The sequence below is a fragment of the Sminthopsis crassicaudata genome, chromosome 3 (genome assembly GCF_048593235.1).
Source record: "Sminthopsis crassicaudata isolate SCR6 chromosome 3, ASM4859323v1, whole genome shotgun sequence".
NCBI lineage: Eukaryota > Metazoa > Chordata > Mammalia > Dasyuromorphia > Dasyuridae > Sminthopsis > Sminthopsis crassicaudata.
In genome coordinates this window covers 610,831,375-610,854,144 of record NC_133619.1, presented here as the reverse complement: position 1 = coordinate 610,854,144, position 22,770 = coordinate 610,831,375, and the positions used below count along the sequence as shown (strand labels likewise).

Sequence of the window (22,770 nt, the reverse complement as noted above, 5' to 3'; positions counted from 1 at the left end):
AAGAAACATCAAGGTCATAGCAGAGACCAAGTCCAACAGAAACTTATGATCCTCATCCTTGGAATAATTAATCAAATAGTACAGGAAGTATCATAAAATTCAGAATATTACTTGAAGCTAGAAATTCTTGTAGAGAAAATGACATGAGCTAAATCTACAAAGAGTTATATAATGAGAAAGAGGGATGAAAAGGAGGACATTCTAGGTGGAAGAAAAAGAGGAGCAAAATCTTAAGAGTTGAAACATTACAGAACAGGCAGAGTCAATCTGGAGGCAAATGAGCATGGATCAGAAGTTTCATATTTAGAAAAAGTGGGCAAGAAGGCTCTAGATAGAAATTGGGTTTTATCCTGGAAATAATAATGGGCCTCTGAAGTCTCTGAGAAGAGCCATGATTTGATGAAGTCAATGTTTTAGGAAGGATTACTCTGATGCTTTATGTATATACTGTATTAGACGTGGAAACATGTTTTACATGACTTCCTGTGTATAAAGGTATGGTATTTCTTGCTTTCTCAGTAAGTGGGGAAAAGGAGTAGAGGGAGAGAGAGAATCTGAAACTAAAAAATAAACTTAAAATGTATTTTTTAAAAATAGGCAAATAGGGGGCAGCTAGGTGGCGCAGTGGATAGAGCACCAGCCTTGAATTGAGGAGGACCTGAGTTCAAATCTGATCTCAGACACTTAACACTTCCTGGCTGTGTGACCCTGGGCAAGTCACTTAACCCCAGCCTCAAAAAAAAAAAAAAAAAAAAAAAAAATAGGCAAATAGAGCAGGGAAAGACTGAAGTTAGAAAAACAAAGGAGGCTCATGGTAGTTGTGTAGGTAAGAGGTGAGGATGATTTAGAACGGAGGTTTTAAACTTGTGGCAAAATCCCTGAAAACTTGGATGAGGAAAAAATTGGCATCTTTATTTTCACTAAGCTCTAGCTGAAAGTTAGTGACTTCAAAGAGATCTCCAATTCCCAATAGATTCAGAGCACCTAGTCTGGAACCAAGTAGCAGAAAGAGACCCTTGCATCTCCTGTTGCTGCAACATGGGGGCAGCCCTGGCTGTTCAACATTATAAACTAAGTGAATTTTTTGAAGTATAACTCAATACTTTCCAAAACTGATCCCGTATTTCTGACTTCAGATTAAGCTTACTAATAATGGAATAGTTCCAAATTTACTTCCAAGGGCAAGTCAAAGAGAGTAAAGAAAGACCCCCCAGTCACATATCCCTGAGACCAACACCAAAATGAGGGTCTTGGAAGGGAAGCTCAGGGCCCTGCAGGTCAGAATAAGAGAAATGATTACTGCAGACTTAAACTGTGAGGACCCTCCCTACACTGGCACTAGGATGTTTGGAAGTTTCAGCCAAGTTATCTGTTTTCAAAGATATTTTGACAGGTCCCTAACATGCTGAAATGTGAAGAATCCAAATAAACAAAATTGTATATTTCTTTGCAGGAGCAAAGGAGTAAATAGGGCAGAAACTCACCACCAGCAAATTGATCCCAAGTCATCAATCTGTTGCTCAGCAGAAATTTGAAAGATTTGTCTATAAAGGGGAAGGCAGTGCAACTAGTATTCAAAGGAAGGAGGCTTGACAGAGATAAAATCACAGAATTTTGAAATAAAGCTATAAAAAGTTGAGAGAAAACAAACCTTAGAAAAATGACAGTTATCTCAGATGTATGGTCTATTCTGATCAGTAAGCAAGCATTCATTAAGCACTTACTATGGGCCAGGCACTGGCTGAGCACTAGGGATGCAAAGATAGGTTAAAAACCATGGTGAGGAAGAGGGAAAGGCTCCTACAAAAGACAGAGTGTGGCCCAGTGGCCAATAGGGTGAGACGTCTAAGGAACAGCAAGGAAACCAGTGCTACTGGACAGCAGTGAGCACAGAGGTTGAATAACAAGCCTCAAAGTAAGGAAGCCAAAGAACAGATTTTATATTTGATCCAGGAGGTACCAGGGAGCTCTGAAAACTGTCGTGGTCAGATCTGCACTTTAGAAAAATCACTTTAGGAGGCTCGTTAAGGACAAGGAACCAGGGACCGCTGACAGGGGCCCCACCAAGGCCTGGACTAAGGAGGGGCCTGTGAGCTTTGGCATCAGGCCAACTCTGGAGCCAAGAGGAGAAACCTCAGACGACCTGAAGGGTGCGAGCCTTTGGTGTGGGGAGCAAGGCAAACCTGGAAGAAGAAAGGGCGGGAGGGATGATGACTTCTCTTTTGGACCCTCCAGACCTCCAAGAAGACATCCAGGCCGAGACCAGCTGGAAATGTGGAGCTCAGGAGAAATGTGAGGGTCTATAAAAATGGGAAGTTAGTGAACCCAGGGGAGATCACTAAGGGAGATGGGAAAGTGGAAGGAGAAGAGTGGCCCAAGGACCAGGCCTGAGGGACCCTCCCCCAGTCAGTGGGCATGCAGATCAACCGAAGGTAAGCAGTAAGCAGGCAGGCAGGAGAGCCAGGAGGGACCAGCCCTCGGCAAGAGCTCTTAGCTAGGAGAAGACTGACACTGTCACAGATAGCAGGGAAGTCACAAGGGATAAGGAACTGAGAAAAAGGCCACCGACTTTGGAAGTGAAGTCCTTTTAGAAGAGTCTTAGTGCTTACATTTATTGAAGGAGAAGATTATGACCACTCCCTGTCTTGGAGAAGGCTCACCTGGGTCTTGATGTTTTCAGGGTCCTCAGCCAGGCTGTCTCGTTTCTGGCTTGGCTTCCAGGCATTCTCTGCCTTTTTGAGATGGACATCTTCTTTCACAGAAACTGTGATGATCTTCCTGGGCTCTCTTCTCTGGCTCGGCTGAGATCTTCTGGGGCCAACGTTCAACAACTAGGACAAGAACATTCCTGATTATATCAACACAGAGGACTCAACAGTTCACTGTGTTTGTTCTGATGCTCATGACACAGCAGCTGGAGACTGTAAACCATTCTAGATTCAAGCAAGGTTTAGGGTTATGTAATGTCAGGGACACGGGATTTTTTTCTTTTGAAAGATAGAAAATGTTTGCTCTGGATCCCAGCCCAAGGGCAGACAGGGTTTTCAGTGAGTGACCTCCCTCTCTCCAGTATGAAAAAGATGTGGTGTTTCTCTTGATGACAATGTTTTTTTTTTTTTTAAATGCCAATTATTAGATCTACTACAATCAAACTGTACTCCTCTCCCATGCATAGATTCTAAGAATTATTAGGGAAAAAGCCTAATCCTTCCCTAAAGCATAAAATTACTCTCTGCACATCTCTGACAAGGAGATACCCATCCTTTATGTGACTTTTACAACACAGTATACAAAAGTAACAGTAAGAGCACCAAATCTGCTACAAAAATCAATATATTTCCACATTCATAGAATTTAACAGGAACATAAAAAAAAAATCCCTTACAATTAATTTCTGGAAGGTACACATTAAGATTTAAGTTTTTCTTTTGGAAAATCTTATTTCTTAAGCTGGACATTAAAGAGAAAGAGGAGATATGTATAACAAAAGCTTGTCTGTATTATCTAAACTGCATTTAGAAACAGAACTTGTTCAATAATTATGTTCCAATATAAGCTTCCTGCTGCCTGTGTTTCCCTATGTGGAGGCCTGTCTACATACGGCAGCTAACACAATATCCCTAGCTCTCTCTGTTCTCCTGGGTTTATGAACTCTTCATACTCTGCTGCAACCAACACATTTTACCATGTCTTTCTCGTCATCAAAATTAAGGGATGTAATGACAAGGGGACGAGGGATTCAGCAAAATGTGACATCCTGTCCTATAAAATATTCATCACAGTAAATCCTTTCATTGCTTGGTTATCATCCCTTCAATTTAAATGTTTAGGTTGACTCTCTGGCTGGCAAGTTAACTGCTTGGTAAATCTGAGATACAAAATGTGCTGACAGACACCTCTTTTTCTGACATTTAATTCTCGAGTGCTGTTAAGAAGCTATCACAATTTAACTCTCCAAACCCAACCTTATCAGCTAGAATTCCATCTGGCTTGAGGCCACCACACTGCATGTCACCACTCCTATGGAACTTCAAGGAGAAAAGTCATGTTCTCAATGAGAGCAAATTTAGAGATAAACCCCAGTCTGATGTTTATTCATGAAATTTTAAAAGCTCTGAAAGGTTTTACACAGACTGTAGTCCTTTCAGATCCTTCCCTTTACACTTTGCCATTCAAGCTAATTAAAAATGGCTGTGCTGACAAGAAATTGGCAGCATTAATGTAAACTGTTCCAGCACTCATTAGTGCCAATGGATCCAAGATCAAACAAAATGTAGGCGTTTTGGAAAGTCAGTACCACGTCCCCTGTGACCAGCTAGAAACAGACTGTTAGAACAGGAAGGCAATATGGAGTCAGAGAGGTGGAAGGGACTTCAGGGGCTCTCTAGTTCAATTTGAACACAAAAAAGAATCCCCTGCTAAAACAAACTTGACCAGTGCTCCTCCAAACTTTGCTTGAAGATCTCTAAAAAGGGCAGCCCATTACATGTGGGTCAGCAATTGTTTTGCTGACTCTGAGCCTAGTGTGACCTCTCTGCTGCTCTACTCACTCTTCTTTGGTGTGGCCTCTAGGACCAGACCAACCCATCCTCTGCAGGACAGACCTCTCTCAATCCAGAGCTTCTCCTGCCTCTCTGCCCAGGCCTTTCACCTGATCCTCCTGGGATGATAGGGTCTCAAAGCTCTTTTATCATCCTGATTGCCTTTCTCTGGATACTCCTGCTAATTAATGGGTGGACAGAGGGTTTGGGCACTCCTTGCCCCATGAGCTCTGGATCAGTTGAGCTTCTAGTCCACTCAAATCTCTGCAAACTGTTGTCTACTCGTGCTTCCTCTATTCTAGGAGGAAACATGAGCGAAGAGAAGAAAATCTGAGTGGCCAAAGTGAAGCAATAGAACCCCAACTCAAAGTGAAGTCAGTTGTAACTTTTAGACCTCTGTTCTTGATGCAATAGCTCTCATTTTTGCTATAACATTCCTTGGCACAGTTAGGAAAATGTTTTTTTGGGGGGAGGGGGGAGAGTTGGAGAATCAGGGCAGCAGGTGGTGAAATGAATAGAGGGCAAGGTCTGGACGAAAAAAGACATCTTCCTGAGTGCAAATCCTGTCTCAGACACTAGCTGTGTGATCCTGGGTGAGTCGCTTTACCCAGTATCATCATCAATAAAATGAGCTGGGGAAAGAAATGACCAACCCCTGCCTCAAGTATCTGGGCCAAGAAAATTCCCATTTCCAGAAATGGAAATGACTTAACATTATCATCAAGTAATAGTGAAAGAATAACGAAGCAGGACATTCTGCTAATGAAAGGGTAGCATTGAGAAGACAACAGCATTCTAGAGGAAGCATTTCTCAGAGTACATTGCACTGCAAGGAAAACATACTGCCAACAGTTTGTATATAAAGAAGAAAAATCAAAATACTGTCTGTGTATTAATCATTCACGTTATAGCCTAATGTCCACTTCTACTAGTAACTTTTGCAGTAACTGGGAACATCTCTCACTTAAAATTTATATCACATGACATTTTTATCACAGTATTTTCATCACTGAATATTGTCAAGAATTGCCACTGAATACATTTAAAATTAGTTTAAAATAAAAGAAAATGCATTTTTTGGTTAACTTTAGGAAGCAAATTCTCTCTTGCTTGCAAAGAAATCAAATTCCCACTCTTTTGGATACTCATGTATTTGCATCAGGAAGATGACAAATAGTAGTTACATCTAATCTTTCTACCAATTTATATAAGCTCTTTTCCAGGCAGCTTAAAAATGTGATCACTATCACTGGAAGATTTCATTCTAAAGTAGCTATCAAAGGGAAGGACAAAGCCACAAGAAGTTCACTGGTGGGCTGCCAATGGTCTAGAGTTCAGTAGTTGGAATTACAAACTCATGTTTCCTTGTTATAGTCATATAACTAAATAGTTCTATTTCTGAAGCAAGGATAATATTGCTCATAAGTGTAAATTGTTTATTAAATTTAATGCAATTTATCTAGATCTACTAATTTCCTTAAGGATTTGTGGACTGTAATTCCAAATAAGCCTAATTAGCCACTTATACCAACTGTCTATGCTATCAGATCAGTTTTTCTTATATAGTAAACTGATTAGATAATAGCAGTTAAGTTTATATAGATTATATATGTTTACGTATACACATATTGCTTATGTGGATGTGTGTTGCACATGTGTGTACATACACACATACACTTCTGCAAAAGAAATGGATAGCCTTCATTATCAATAAAATGGAAATTCATTTAACTGCTATGTAATGGTGTCAAATAATTTGTTATCTTGAGTCCTTTTTCAGTTGTGTCCAATTCTTCATGACTCCTTTTTATGGATTTTCTTGGCAAAGATAATGGAGTGATTTGTGATTTCCTTTTCCAGCTCATTTAACAAATGAGGAAACAGTCAAGCCCTGAGTCACAGAGCTAGTATTTGAGGCTGCATTTGAACTTGGGTCCTAATGGCCCCAACAGAGGCACTGTGTCCCACTTGCTGCCCTTCAAATGATTACTAGGTAGCTTCTGTGTCAGTTCATTTATAAAGTGTCTTACAAGAATTAGCAGTTATAAACCCTCAATTAATTGTTAATATCTCATCCTAATCAATGTAATTCCTGGTAAATATTTCCCTGGGGACTGAGGACTAAGAGTCACTGGACCTTATTTTATGTGGAGCTATATTGATATAGAGTTATAGACAGAGATCATCTGACCCAACTTTCTCATTTTACAAATGAGGAAATTGAGACCCAGGGCGAGAAGAGAGTCAGCTGCAGAATCAATGGCAGCTAGAAGCCGGGGTCCAGTTCCTATGTCCACGTTTCAGCCTCACTGGCCCTCGAGGAGCTCCCATTCCTGCCGCCAGCCCTTGTGGTGGGTTCTCACAGGGGTTTGATCACTTAGAAGCTAACAGCTAATACCTGCGCCCCACTTTCTTCTTCTAAGGAAATGGGGAATCGCTGATTTTTACCCCCTTTCCATTTTAGAAGCTGGTGCACATTTGTCCTATCACACTTAGGAAATGGGTCATTCAAGGAGACATCATTAAGCTCCATTCACAGTTAAGATGTCTTACAACCACTGCCACCTGACCCAGGGCACGGCCATGGGAAGCACTCACAGTAAATGGCAGTTGAACTGATGAATTTTACCTGTATTCTATCACCAGAAATTGAGGATTTTTCTTTTTTCAATTTTGGAACCTCTTCACTTCACTGCTAAGATCATGATTTAAAGCTGGGGGGGAGGGGAAGCAATTTAGGTATCTTCTGGTCCAATCCTCACGTTCTGTTTTGTGTTATAATTATCTGTGTCTGTACCCAAGTCTCCTATTGAACTGGAAACTTCTTAAATTAAGTGTATGAGACCATGTCTTCTCCAATCTAGTCCCTAAGGCCAACCAAAGGGAATGTGCACAGAGAAAGTCCTTATGAAACATCTAAAATCAACCCTTTATGTATAGAGTACTTCAAGGGGCTCCATAAAAAAATGGTGGAAAGATGAGAGGATTTACTCTATGATCATTCCATCACTAACTTCTATCTTTTCAATTCATTTAAAACATTGAAATGTCAAATCTTTGCCCTCCTCTTTCCTTGCTAAAGACACTAAACAACTGCCCACATGATTTTTATAAACTGTAGAAATCCCACAGCCTCAAGCTCCATCAGTCCATGGAAAAGAGTCACGTACAGCCCTTTACTCTGCATCAATGGGGCTTTTGCTTGGAATTTTCACTAAATTGCACATGAGGGACAGAGAGATTCATTAATCAATTTTAAAAGTTTTTTTTTTTTAGTTGGTCACTGAAGATGATATTATAGGAGTAATAAACACTATAAGTTACTCTAAGAACTAAACTAACGTATAAGCCAATTTATTATAATATTTGGTAGTTTTTGAAAATTAATTTGTGGAATGACTGCAGGGACCAGAACTGGCACTGTCTACAAACATAGTCACATTATTATTTAGTATTTGTTTCTATGATCTGCTAAAAGAGAAAAATATAAATTATTAGATCACAGAAGTAGAAATGAAGTCAAGGCCAGTGCTTGTCCAAAGGAGGAATCGCCTTTCCTCTACATTAATAAAACTTTAAAAAAAAAAAAATCACATGACAGTGGACATGTTTCTAAAGTAATATAACAAAAGAGAGAGACGGGGAAAACCCCACTAGATTAGCATTTTAAAAATACAAGGTTCTAATCTTTCTTTCTATTCCAGTCTCATGTGGGACACCCATGAGAATTGTTTGTAAACATTTTTCCAAAGTTATGCTGGAATATGTTACAAAATAAACATCACTAAAATCCAAAAATTTAAAAAAAAAACCCACAATTTGGGCTGCAATATGAAAAAGCTTTACATGCTGGAATAGAAGGGCTAGAGCTAGTTAAGGTATAAAGCAAGATTTAGCCTGGCTGAAATCACATCATTACTACTCCCATAAATGTTCCAATTGATGAGTTTTTGCAGTATTACATAGATACTTAGAGAAAAGGAATAAAAAAAAAATTGTACTGTTTTGCAGAACTTAATTCTTGGTAATTGTGCTCTATTCTCATCCCTTTTTCATGACTATAGTCAGTATCAGATACAGACTGAAATACCTGACATGTAAACACACACACACATCTAGGTCATAATCTAGAATGGCATGTAAACATACATTCTGATAACATTTAATTCATAAAAAATGATGTAAAAAGCAACTTAAATCTATTGTATGAGTAGGTACAAGCTATTCTTGACTTTAACCACTGCCAACCACCGTATAGCAAGCTGGTAAATAAAAGTGAATGTTTATGATAAAGGAAAAAAAAAATCAATACTTCATGTGAGTGGCATATGAACAAAGCTGAGCAATATGATAAGCACAGATGCTGTTAACCATAAGAATAATCTGAATGGTAAGAATTTAAAAAAAAAAAAAAAAAAAAAAGGAACAAATTTAAACCATCAAAAAGAAAGGGAAAAAAAAGCTGTTAAAATATGAGGTTCAATGGTTCTAGAAAGCTGCTTTCTTAGACTTTGTGGTAAATTCATTTAGGAAATGGAAAAATCAAAATCTGGTTTAAGAAAAAGTTAACTGCTAAATTTCCAAATCTGTATGAAACTATGAGATAGTCATAGATACACAGTGTCTTTATGATGATAATTTTATTAGATCAAAAGGTCCTCAAAGAGAGGGCTCTTTTTGCACACTGTGGCATGGAGTACACTGTGGGCATAATAATGTAAATTGATTGATGTTTAACTGCCACAAATGCTTATGAACTTTAAATGTCTATAAATGAAATTACATTTCCAATAATGCAGTCTTAATGCAAAGCAGATTTCAAAAATGGTCATAAAAAAAGAGGTAGTGGGGAAATAAAAACACATCACCTTGTATAAAAATATTTAAAAGAGCATTCAAATAAATTACTCTTAACAGGGTGATCTGCAAATGTACACGAGACCCCAAATTCCTTTAGAACATTAGCATTAAGTGCTGATTGTGCCAATGAATCATCGGCCAAAGAGGCATCCCGGCCACTGACAGCTGACCCCAGCACGTTGACCAAGTGCAGAGCAGGCCCCAGCAGCCGAATCCTGCACTGCGCAGTGCCCCCGCGTGAACCGCTGATGTGCCGGCCACACCCCCGCTGAAGAGCCTGGCTGGGGCGGTGGGGGGTGGGGGCTCTGGGGCGGTAACGGTCATCTGCATTTTACCAGTACTGCACCATTTTGCATATGTCATGTTCACACTCTTATTTCTTGCCCTACACTCAACCAGAAGAGCAATAAGCGGGAAAGATTATGCCAGCCTCCCGAGCGCCCAGTAAGAAAAGGATCCAGCGCACCCCCAGAGGCAGGCTCTTCAGCGGGGGGTGAGACATCGGCAGTGGGGTGCACGTGGGGGCTTTGCCCTGCTCCAGGATCGGTAAGCCATGCCTGCTCTGCACTTTGCAAATCTGCAGTAAGAAAAGACAAAGCAGAGAGATGCCAATTAGGTGGATAATTGCCACTGTTCCTCCACCTCTCAGGACCCCAACAGAATTTAATCAATTGATTAAGGAGCACAACACCATTCCTAACACATTTGCAGGTCATTGTGAAGGAAATGTGGGGGGAAGGGGGAGAAGGAAACCAGACCAAATCAATGCAGACCAGCTTCTATTAGTTTAAAACCACTCAAAAGTATCCTTTATTTGCTTCAATATTAGCATGGAAAAAAAAAAGTCTCCACCTCTTCTACTTAGTCTTCTCAGGGAGAGGAATAAAAGCAGCTCTCTTGCTGTTAGGCAAGACTTCATGGAGTCTGTGGTCAGTGTCTAACTAATTGGGTTGTAGGGAACAGGCACTTACAGGTACACCTCTTCCACCAGATGTCTGCCTCCCAAAGTCTGCAAAGGCTGGAGTAAAGTCTGGTCCTCGAGGCAAAATCCGAGGGTCCAGAGTTCGCATGGGCAATTTGGGTTGATTGATCTGTATGAGGAAGCAAAGGAGGATTTAAAAAATCACTGAGGTGTTCAAGATTCAAAAAGGCAAGGGCCTTAAGAGTCTTGAGCACCTGCTCTATAGAGCCACGAGCTAGCCAAATGGGGGTGAGTCCGCAACTTCTGCTCTTGGTGCTCCTGGAGCTGAGCCCGGCATAATCAGCATGTACTCTAGGGCTTACCTGATAAGGCTGAGGTGGCTCAGAGAGGGGTCAACATACTTCTTCTGGATGGTAGAATCAAAACTGAGCATTCCCTTGATCCAACATTAGCTCAGGACACCATAGATCTATTTCAGGAATTGGACTATTTTTCATTCCGACCATGGTTTAAGAATTTACTTTTGAGACAAAGGTCAACTTCCAAAGAACATGTATTTAGAACATAATTAGGAAAAAGCCTATACTGTCATGAAACAAGTCACAGATTTAAGGATCAGGATTCTGAAGGTGGTACCATGGGATATACAGGTAAATTACCTGGATTAATGAAAGCAAACCAGTTATTTTTGTTTCACTTCTTTCATACTTCCAAAAAAGAGAGTCAATCAATTATAGACGGGAAAAAGATGACACAGGATAACTAAATAGGAATAAGATTTTAAGAGGATCATGTAATTTGGTAAATCAAGTAAATAAGTACGTTATTAAGTGATTATCAAATAACTCAATAAACAAACATTGATCAAGGGCTCATTATGTGCCAGGCACTGTGCAAAGTGCTGTGCACACGCGCACACGCACGCACGCACACACACACACACACACACACACGACAAAAAGGAAATAAAGAATATTGGGAAGGCACTAGAACTGAGATGGGGTGGGGAAGGCTTCCTGTAGATGATGAAATTTTAGTTGAGACCTAAAGGAATCAAGGGAGAAGTCAATAGTGGGAGTAAAGGAGAGAGCACATCCAGAAAGAATCCCCCAGGGCCAAGTGATGCATCTTGTTCATGGAACAGCCAGGAAACCAGCGTGACTGAACTAAAAAGTACACAATGGGGAGCAAGGTATAATTAGATCAGTTGCGAAGAATTGTAAATGCTAAACAGAGCATTTTGTATTTTATCTTGGAGGCAATAGGGGACCACAGAAATTTAATTAAGTAGGGAGTGACAGAGATGGACTCAAGCTTTAGAAAAATCACTTTAGAGGCTAAAGAAAAGTTGGACTGTAATGGGGAGAGACTTGGAACAGGCAGATCCACTAGCAGATTAGTGAAAGGAGATGCCTGCTCCAGGGTAGGGGCAGTGTCAGAGGAGAAAAGGAGGTGAAAAGGAGAAAAAGAGATTGTGCAAAGATGAACTCAACAGGCTTTGTCAATAGCTTAGAGCAGTGGTCCTCAAACTTTATAAATAGGGGCCAGTTCCCTGTCCCTCAGACTGTGGGAGGCCGGACTATAGTAAAAACAAAACCTCACACTCTGTCTCCGCCCCTCGGCCCATTTGCCATAACCCGGTGGGTGCATAAATGTCCTCAGCCGCTGCATCTGACCCTTGGGCCGTAGTTTGAGAACCCCTGTCTTAGAATATGGGGAGGGGTGCGCATGTGAGAGAGAATGAAGAGAATCCAGGATGGCTCTTAGGAGAATCTGAAAGGGGAAATTCCGATTTAGAAAAAAAGCAAATATACAATGATTTTACACATACATACACATGAAAGAAAAAAAGGAAAAAAAATTACATAATAACTATTACATATTTTAAAGACATAGTAAGTTGTACATAATAGATCTGCAGTTTCACGTGCACTCATTCCCCTCCCTCCCTAAGTCCACAATAAAATAATTAACATTAAAAAATGTGAATAACATATTCCTAATAATAAGAGAAATGTAAATACTAAGAGAAGTACATTAAAATAATTTTAGTAAGGAAATTGACAAGTGTTGGAGGGGATATGATAACAAAATTTGGTAGCACCACTGGAACTATACCTCTAAATTTCACTACATTGTGCCTACTCCCCTAAGCCAGTAATAGTATTACTAAGTCTATGTTCCAAAAGGATCTAAAAAAAAGAGGGAAGGGACTTATACACAAGAATATTCAGAGTAGAATTTTTTTTTTTTTTTGGCTGTTAGAGCAAAGAACTGGAAATGTAAAAGGTGCTCATCAATTGGAGCAATGGTGTTTAAATGATGGCCTGTAAATATAACAGAATGTCATTGTGCCATAAGAAATGACAAAATGGAGTCTCAGAGAAATGGGTACGTAGTATGTTTCATCATTTATCCTTTGGAGTCATAGTCAATAATGACATCAATCTTTCAAAGTTAACCTTCTTTACAGTGTTGTCGTGTTTCCTACCCTCTTGACAGGGAGAAGGTAGACTACAGGTGTAGAAGATGCAGTGGCCAATGCAGAGATATGTTTTGTTTGACAATGATATTTTTAATGAGGGGAGGGATATTTCTACTTCTGTGAGGGGAAAGAAGGAAAGAACTGGCAGGATTAAAAAGCAATGCCAAAAACAAGAAAAGAAAAAGTGTCAATGAATATTTTTAAAAATGTACATGAGGACAGATGATTTGAGAGAGAAACAGAGATAGCTTTGGAACTGTGATTAATATACACACACTGTATATAAGAGACTCTGTTTCATATATGATCTTTTTCTGTCATTCTTATATGGAAATATTCATTTTTGTAGATGTCCAAATTAAAAAAAATCAAAACAATCTAATGTCTCCATGACTAGATTCTTATTAAAAAACAAAAATAAACCCTCTCACCTCTACTGTGACAAACAAGAACCACAAAATCTCAAGATACAGGACCATGGGTGTGAAACACTGCAAACAATGTTGGACTTGGGTTTAGTACATTAATTTCGCAAATTTTTAATTAGAAAATTTTATTTCTTGTTATAAGACATGACTTTTCTCTTTGGTATAAGAATGTAAGAGGAAGGATATGCTGGGAAATGAAAGTGATATAAAAACAAAAGATGAAAATAAATTTAAAATACTATCAGATAAGTGCAAAAAATCCAATAATGTTTTGGGAAATGAAAGATGATTTTCCCTCAACTCACACATCTGAAATCACAGAATCAAGAAGTTTTTGAGGCGCAGAGGATTTCAATGCTTTCTCAGTCCAATGACTATGTTTGTCAAAGGAGGATAAAGAAAAATGACAGGAAAAGGTCGGGCAGAATGGGGATGAGAAGTGTGCTTCCCAACTCTCAGGCTGTAGCTGCTCTTTTTGCAACACAACTCTATCTCCTTTGAATTCAGAAATCAAAATTTTAAAAAAGCACAGCTTTCAAAATAGTCTCTAACAAGATTGCCGAAGAAGTTCCAATTGTCAAGAAAGCTCCAGCCTGTCCTGATTCAGAATCCTCACCCACATTCTGTACAGTCCAATCCCAGCAGCTGTCTCTTGTTCCCTCTTCCATTTTGGGCTTTTGGACTGACAGTCTCCCAGTCCTGGAATGCTCTTTTGCTAGCGTTTTATATTTTGTTGTTGTCTGAAGATCACACAGGTGGTAAAAGTGGGATCTCAAATTGGGTCTTCTGCCTCCAAATGAGCTCAAGTTTTATGCAAATGAACAAATTAACTGCTCCCAAAATGCAGATGGACTAGATAACAAAGTTTCCAAATATCTTGCATATTTTTATAGCTAACTTTGACTTTCTCTAGAATTTATTCCTGTCTTGTTAGTAATATACAGGAATGTTGATTACTGTCTATTTTTTAATCTGTAACTGCATGGGTTTTCTAAGAAAACCTCACATCATCTGCAAAGAGGAATACTTCTCTTCATCTTTGCCAATGTTTATACTTTTTACTCTTATTATTATTGCTATCATTGCTATTAGTAGGTCAAATAATAATAAAATAAAAAGGGCATTCTTAACTTACTACCTTATCTTTCAATTTACTAGGAAAGCTATCAGTGTTTCTCACTGAAGATGATACTATGATCATATTAGCTAAGCCTGGGCTTTTTTAGGGTCTTATAAATGAATGACATATTTTGTTAAAGTCTTTTAATATATATATATATATGATCCTTTTTATTATGATTAATTATGGAAACATTTCCCCAATATTAAATTTCTGAGTATAATAACTTTGCTATGAATCTGTTAAGGAGCCATTTTTTATATGCTGATAAATTTTCTTATTAAATTTTTCTAAAATTATGAGATCAACTTTAATTAGTGATATTGATCTACAGATTTTTCTCTGCTTTATTCCTACTTAGTGTAGGTATAAAGATGACATGTGTATCACAATAAAGTTTGATAGAGTGCCTTTCTTCTCCATTATTAAAAAAGGTTATAAAGAAAAATCACTCTAAAAACCTGAGGTTATTCTGTATCATGGCTCCACTGTACCAATATCAAAAGACAAAATATCTAAAATCAACATATCAACTTAGTGTACTACCACCTAGTGGCTACTTTATATAATCATATAAAAGTTTATAAATGAACAAAAAATCAAGGATAATGAAGAGAAAAGAATGTAGAGGAATTAAGCATTATCAGAAACCAATTATTACAAAGTATTGATTATCAAAACAATGTCGCTAGGTTTAAAAAAAAAGTGGGGAAATACATCAGTGGATAAGACTAAATAAGCAAGATCTAGGGGAAAAAAAAACAGGACCTAGTGTTCCATAAACACTAAAACACAAATTATTGGGAAGACTTTTGATCTTAGGCAAACTGGAAAGCAATTTGATGGAAAATAGGTTCAGAACAGCATCTTATAACAATAGCAAGCATGAAATAAGACAATTTAAATATAAAAAGATTCTATATTAAAACAAGTCAAAAGAGAATGGAGGGATGCCCCTTTCCATATATGTGATCATGAAAGAAGCTGTTTTTGTCCATATACTTAGTTCTATCAATGTAGTCTTTAACTTGAAACTTAAGAACTACAATTTTCTAGTATTGTGACACTTGTGGTGAATAAGTAGTTTTAAATTCATGTTTATGACAAGGATAGGATCAAAACTATACTCCCTCAAACTTAATTTTATTAAAACTTGTTTTTTCATTTCTTACTTTAGGGAGAGAATTATAACCAGAGAGGGGACAAAAAAAAAAAATCGCAAAACATGAAAAACCATGTTGATTGTATGCAATTTCCAATCTTTTACAGTAAAAATTAAGGAGTTCTCTTTCAGCTGGAAAATAGTTGAACAAATTATGGTATATGACTGTAGTGGATTGTTATTCTGTTATAAGAAATTAAGAGAGAGATGGCTTCAAAGAAATCCAGAAGGACTTGTGTGAACAGTAAATTAAGCAGATCCAGGAGAACAATGGATATGACCATCCCAACTCTGTAAAGACAAACACTTCTGAAAGACTTAAAAAAACAAACAAACAACAACAACCAAAAAAAACCTATCAATTCAATGGCCAAGGAGGACACTGCATTGGACTGATTCTGAAGCCTGGAGTCTACCAGGGTGCAACCTGAGAAACTTTTTTTTTTTTTTTTTTTTTTTTTTAAAGGAAGGAACAGCTGATTTTATTGTATGGACACAGCAACTCTATAGTTAAACTTAAAAAAAAAAAAACCCTTTCAAAACTGATTAAGTTTAATTCATGGAATCAATATAAAATATGTTTCATAAAATGATACTTTTCACTGCCATTTTAATATCTTACTTGGATTTCCTAATTCAATAAGAAACCATAAGTGATTATGAAAATAGTCAACACATAAAATAGAATTATCTATTATTTACTATGACCTTCTAAAATAATTCATAATTTTCTCTGATTTAGAAAATGATTGAAATGTCTATTACAGCTAAAAGTAAATTATCTCTATTGTATTTAAATAAACTAGGTCTTGGTAAAAATGTTTTAAAACAGCTCAGAGCTATCAAGCATTGTTTAATCAAATTGAGTAATATGGTAAACTACAAGGAACCTGGAGGAAACAAAAAAATTCTTAATTCTTATTTGTAAAAGTTTCTGTGGAAGATCACAATTATCAGAAAGAGGTCCATATCAATCATCCTATGTAAAAGCATGAGTACATCTAGGTTAAGCTGTGAGACATGATTTTTGCACATGGCCAATGAGGGAATTTGTTTTGCTTGATCATGCATATCTGTTATAAGAATCTAGCTTTTATTTCCGGCCCCAATGAGTGGGAGGAAGCAAAAGGTAGAGAAACAGCTTTTTATTACTTGTAAAAATAAAAGATTTTGCATGATTGGGTACAAATTTCTGTATACAGCATGTTTAAATTAAATTAGAATTAAAGTCTGATTCCAAAAAAGGAAGTCAGAAAAATATTTTGACGCGAATAAAAAAGTTTTCTAAAATAAAAAACACAAACACAACCAATCCCATTCAAAATGCTTATGAACTTCCTCTTGGTGGAACTGAGACTTGGAACAACCACTCTTGGAAAGAAACTTAATTAGGTAATAAAATCAAGGAAACAGTATATGTTTTCTCATCTAGAGCAGTCCAATTTAAAATATTCCAAAAAAGTCACTAACAGATGGTCACCACAATCTTCAGAGTCTACAAATAAAGTTACTTCTAGATTGGAGAATGAAAAATTATGGTCTGAAAATGTAAAAGAAGATTATTATGCACAAGGAGCAATGAATTCTGAGAACAAGTGGAAAGACCTGTGTGAACAGATATAAGTAGAGAGAACAGAACCTAGAGAAAAATATTGAGTAACTGTGGTAACATAGATGAAGATGATACTAAGAGGATAACAGGCTTCAGTGCAGTGACTGGTATTGGTTCCAGAAGCCTTTGTTCTCTCTCTGTTTAGAGGTGGTGGTGTAGATATTATATACCTTTTGACTTTGGTCACTCTATCAGATAACTTTCCTACTTTTTTTTTTTTTTTTTTTTTTTTTTTTTAAAGAGGGTGCTATAAAAACTGTATGAAAAACAAAATTTTAAAACTTAGTTTTAAAAAACTAAGTTTGCATTAAAGTTAACACTTGAGATGGTTTCCCTTAGGACAGGAGTTCCCAAATTAGAGTGTGAACTTGTTTTCTTTTTGTTTTTGAAGTATTTCGCTAACTTGTGTTTCAATACTTATCTTTTGTAATCTTTTGTAATACATAAGTGCATACATACATTGTGCATTTAAAAACTGCTTGGGTTATTCTGAGAAGGGGTCAGTGACACAAACCAAATTAGGAACTCCTGCCTCAAAGGGTCTGACTCACCTTGTCAAGAACCACATCACTGATAGGAGGCAGGCCCTCTGGCTTCTGGATACAAGCCGGCATGAACTGGAAGTCGAGGAGGAATTCCCTGTCATACTGCTTCTTCCCTTCAGTATCAGCAGGCTTCCAGGGCTCTGGGAAGAGGGAGATGGGCAGCAAGGTGGATTGAGTCAGACATGTAGACGTGCATAGCTACACGAATCCACAGTTACGGTGACATACACAGAAAATAAGACCACACCTGGATGCCATCAAAGATTCTCATCTCTAATCATGAACCAATCCATACATCAACTAAGAGTCACAAAGCTATGTTTGGTTACAAAAGTAAATAGAAAACCAGAGGCCATATAATATCAACTTTATACAAACCTCACGTAGCCTAAAATCCAAAAACCATGTTTGAATGACGTTGATGTTTTTAAGGGAAAAGTTTAAAGACGGGGTCCTGACTGCCTGCGGAGGTTGGGAGGGGGATGCCAAAGCCTGGCCTTTTGCTCTTCTGCCTGTAAGGCGCTCCCAGATGCAGCCCTCTCGCTCTCCCTCCTCGTCCCTGCATGGGGGGGCTCACTCCCTGGGCCCTCCCCTATCTCTATCCCATTCCCTGGAGAAGTTGTTGCACACCTTTCCCCACTCTTTAGGCCTCCAGGGCCAGTGTTCCCCTCCCTCAGCACATACTTTACCTAACTGTCCTGGCAAGATAGAAATGAGGCAACCCAAGAGCCTGCCCACCCCCCCCTCTCCTCTCCAACAGCTCAGGCCCTTCCCTTCTCTTGCCCATTACTCAAGTCTTTGATGAAGAAATGGACCTGTGATTTCACCCCTGAAACTGCACTGAGACTCACGGCCTATACACTGACTCTGTTTAAAAGAATCAGGTGTAGAAGACTTTGGGTGTCGGATACTGTGTGTGTGTGTGTGTGTGTGTGTGTGTGTGGTCAGTGTATGTGTTGATCTGTTTCTCTGAATATTCTTTTTTGTTCTTTTTGTTACAAATAAGGGGTTTCACTAGACAGGGGGAGGTGACAGTCAGAAATGAGATGATAAAAAAAGAAATCAGTAATATTTTTTAAAAAAAAATTTTTCCAAAAAGAAAATCTGCCTTTTGACTACTAGGTCTACTGAATCAGGGAATCAATCCACCATTTCCTAGGATTAGATGTCTCTAAAAGTATCACACACATATGTATGTACATGTATGTGTATATATAATGTTTATAAGGTCATATTTTCTGATGGGACAAGTCATGAGTTACAGTTCATATGACTGAATGAATTTCTTCAGAGAGAAACTATGCTCATAGTATCAAATGTTTAAAAAAAAAAACCAACAACTTCTTCTTTATAGTGTTTTTTTATTTAGAGGAGGAAAATCAGTAAAAACAAATAAAGCTCTTCAATGTTTAACATAACAGCAGTCTGTACTAAATCAAAATATCTCTAAAAAATATTTGATGGGAATGACTTTTGAGAATATGCAATGTTCAGCTAGCATCTTGAGTTCAAAAGGAGCATATATATTCTTTAAATAGTTTCTACTCCTGTACTTCTTCCCTAATAATTTGATAAAAAAGCTTGAGTACTGCCAATTTTCTAAAGTGATGAAGGTATCACACTAAAGTAAAAGGGGGCTTTACTAGTGAAAAATAGAATAGAACAAAGAAGAGGAGGCAGCAGAGAAAATGTGTTCCCTCTTCTAATAATAATAAGCACGCCTCATTCTGCTAAGAGTGCTTTAAGGTTTGTCAAATCTTTCAATCGTCTGAGGGAGCTGGTATAAGAAAATTTTTCTCACATTACACATGAAGGTAATGGCTCACTACTTCCTAAATGAAAAAGGCAGAATCAATCTCAGGGCTCTCAAATTTTAAGTCAACGACATCATCAACAGCAATGACATATTACCTCTAAAACACAAAGCAGAGAGCAGACCCTATACAACTAGAACTTCCATTTCCAGTTTCACCCATTTAAAACATTATCATTTCATTAAGATTTGTTCATTGATGTTGCAATTTTATATAATAAAGTCACTCCAATATGACTCCAAGGTAACCTCAGGCAAAACAGAGCTCTTTACTAGGAAAATGAGTCTAACAAACATAAGTTATTTATTGATCTAACAGATATACTGAGAACAAGAGAAATTTAGCAGAACATGAGTACCATTACCTCATATCTAAGCAAAATTGGAAGTGCTGATTTGGAACTATGTTCAAAAAGTTGTTAAATTCTGCATACCCTTTGATCCAGCAGTGTCTCTACTGCTCTGTATCCCAGAGATATCTTAAAGGAAGGAAAAGGACCCACATGTGCAAAAATGTTTGTGGCAGCCCTTTTTGTAGTGGCTAGAAACTGGAAACTGAGAAGATGCCCATCAGATGGAGAATGGCTGAAAAGATTATGGTATATGAATATTGTGGAACATTAATGTTCTGTAAGAAATGATCAGCAAGAGGATTTCAGAGAGGCCTAGAGAGGCTTACATGAACTGATGCTGAGTGAAGTGAGCAGAACCAAAAGAACATTGCATATGGCAACAAGATTATAATATGATAATTTCTGGTGGATGTGCTCTTTTCAACAATGAGATGATTCAGACCAGTTCCATTTGTTCAGTGATGAAGAGAGACATATACACCCAGAGAGAGAACCATAGTAACCATGGTTCACAACATAGCATTCTCACTTTCTGCTATTGTTTGCTTGCATTTTAATTTCATTTTTTTTTCTTCTTTTTACTGGTCTGATTTTTTTTTTTTTTTTTGTGTGTGGCACGATGGTTGTATGGACGGGTATATATGAATGTATTGGATTTGATATATATTTCTACTGTGTTTAGCACGTATTGGACTGCTTGCTATCTAGAGAAAGGTATGGGAGAGGGGGAAGAAATTGGACTATGGGATTTTGCAAGGGCTAATGTTGAAGAATTGTCCATACATATGTTTTGAAAAGTGAAAAGCATTGTTGAGGATTGGATGGTTTCCATCTGGGCAAAAACTGGCCATGTCAAACATGCAATTTGATAATAAACCTCCTGTTTTCTGGGAAAAGGGACCTCAGATATTAACTAGTGAAGTCTATACTTAAAAAAAAAAAAATTCCAGTGACTTATCTGAAAGTGTTCCTTTTATTTCTGCTTAAAGACTTCTACTGAGTTTTAGGGTAAAGGGACACTACCTTTTTAATTATTATTATAGCTTTTTATTAACAGAACATATGCATGGGTAATTTTTCAACATTGTCCCTTGCGATCACTTCTGTTCCAACTTTTCCTTTCCTTCCCTCCACCCCCTACCCTAGATGGCAGGCAGTCTCATACATGTTAAACATGTTATAGTATATCTTAAATACAATATATGTGTACATATTTATACAGTTATCTTGCACAAGAAAAATTGGATTTAGAAAGGTAAAAGTAAACTGGAAAGAAAAACAAAAATGCAAGCAGTCCACATTCATTTCCCAGTGTTCTTTCTCTGGGTGTAGCTCGTACTTGTTCCTCACTGATCAATTGGAACTGATTTGGATCTTCTCATTGCCGAAGATAGCCACTTATATCAGAATTGATCCTCAAATAGTATTATTGTTGAAGTGTATAATGATCTCAGCATCAGTTCATGTAAGTCTCTTCAAGCCTCTCTGTATTCATCCTGCTGATCATTTCTTACAGATCAATAATATTCCGTAACATTCATATACAACAATTCACTCAGCCACTCTCCAACTGATGGGTGTCCATTCAATTTCCAGTTTCTAGCCAAAGGGCTGCTGGAAATAATTTTGCACATATAGGAAGGGACACTACCTCTTGAGGCAAATCCTTTCACTTATGGATAGCTATATTCGTAGGAAGCCTTTCTTGTTATCAAGCCTCAACATAACCCATTGTGTTATTAATGTAAAGAAAGGCTCCATGAGCAATAAAATATCATAACAAAGGTTTTTGTAGTAACAAAGAACTGGAAACACAATAAGTGTTCTGCAATTTGGAAACAGATAAAGAAATTACAGTACATGAATGTAATGGAATTTGACTGTACTATAGAAATAGCTCAGAAATATATAGAAATAATGAATACGATAAAACAGAGAAATTGTATGCAAAACGAACTAAAGTAAAGTGGAACAGAGCAAAATAATTAAGTGAAAAGAACCACAAAGTAATCTAAAATAGATATTATAAAATTACAAAGCACAAGATTATTCCCTAAAAAATTATTATGAGAAGACAATCTTACTCATTCTTTTACAGAAATGAGACTCATGAGTATTGAACAATGCATAGATTGTATTATATGTGTGTCAATAACTAATTCTGAATTTTTCTCTTATTTCTCTTTCTTTTAAAAAGTCTTTGTTATAATGTATGGTACCCTGGGAGTGAGGGAAGGGATACAAGAAGAAATTTAAGTACTTTAAAAACAAAAATTAGCAATAAAATTTACATATAGAAAAAAAGTGAAAAGCTTTAATAAAGGAAAAATAATTAAAAGACTAGAAAGTGTTGGATCTTAAAGAGATCTTTATTCAAAACAAGTCAACAGTAGAGAAGCTGCTGAGATCCAAGAGGAAAGGAAATGTAAAGGGCAGCAAAAATGATAAGAGAACAGAAGAAAATCAAAGTATGGAATCAGGACTAGATCAGAAATTCTAGTTCATTCCCAGGTGAGCACAAGGTGGGGAGAGACTCAGCTCAGACTCAACCTTTAGAAGCACTTCCCAAAGATTCTCTGATCACCACAAGGGGAAAGGATCACAACTCAAGTATGTGCTCAGAAACTACCTCCTTCGCTTTAGAACATGAGCTCATGGCTCATGTATTTCTCATACATTTCAAGAAATCCTGGGATCCCAGAGTCAGAGCTAGGTGGGACCATGGGCATTACACAGGCACTTAGTTCATCTTTCTCCTTCCTTCAAAAACAATACTTGGGTGAGGGGGCCAGTGCCTTGCCCGAAGTCACATATTTATATAGTGAATGGTGGAGCTAGAACTTGAATCTGTGATCTAAAATCAGCTCTTTTGCCCACATGAGCCATCATATTTAGAACTGGCCAATGACTATTTCTCCTTGGAAGCATA

At 37.6% G+C, this 22,770-nt stretch overlaps 1 protein-coding gene across 23 annotated transcripts in view; it reads right to left on the bottom strand.

Annotated features, from left to right (window-relative positions):
• Nucleotides 1–22,770, bottom strand: part of EIF4G3 (eukaryotic translation initiation factor 4 gamma 3) — a 377,578-nt gene that overhangs the window by 49,070 nt on the left and 305,738 nt on the right. For 16 of the 23 annotated variants that reach the window (XM_074305978.1, XM_074305996.1, XM_074305975.1 and 13 more), the window contains 4 exons: nt 17,682–17,815; nt 10,373–10,492; nt 9,868–9,978; nt 2,661–2,831 (listed from right to left, as the gene is read on the bottom strand). In XM_074305978.1, coding sequence (XP_074162079.1) covers nt 2,661–2,831; nt 9,868–9,978; nt 10,373–10,492; nt 17,682–17,815 — 536 coding nt within the window. The remainder of the gene's footprint in view (nt 1–2,660; nt 2,832–9,867; nt 9,979–10,372; nt 10,493–17,681; nt 17,816–22,770) is intronic. The other 7 variants (XM_074305980.1, XM_074305982.1, XM_074305983.1 and 4 more) reach the window with 1 other exon arrangement.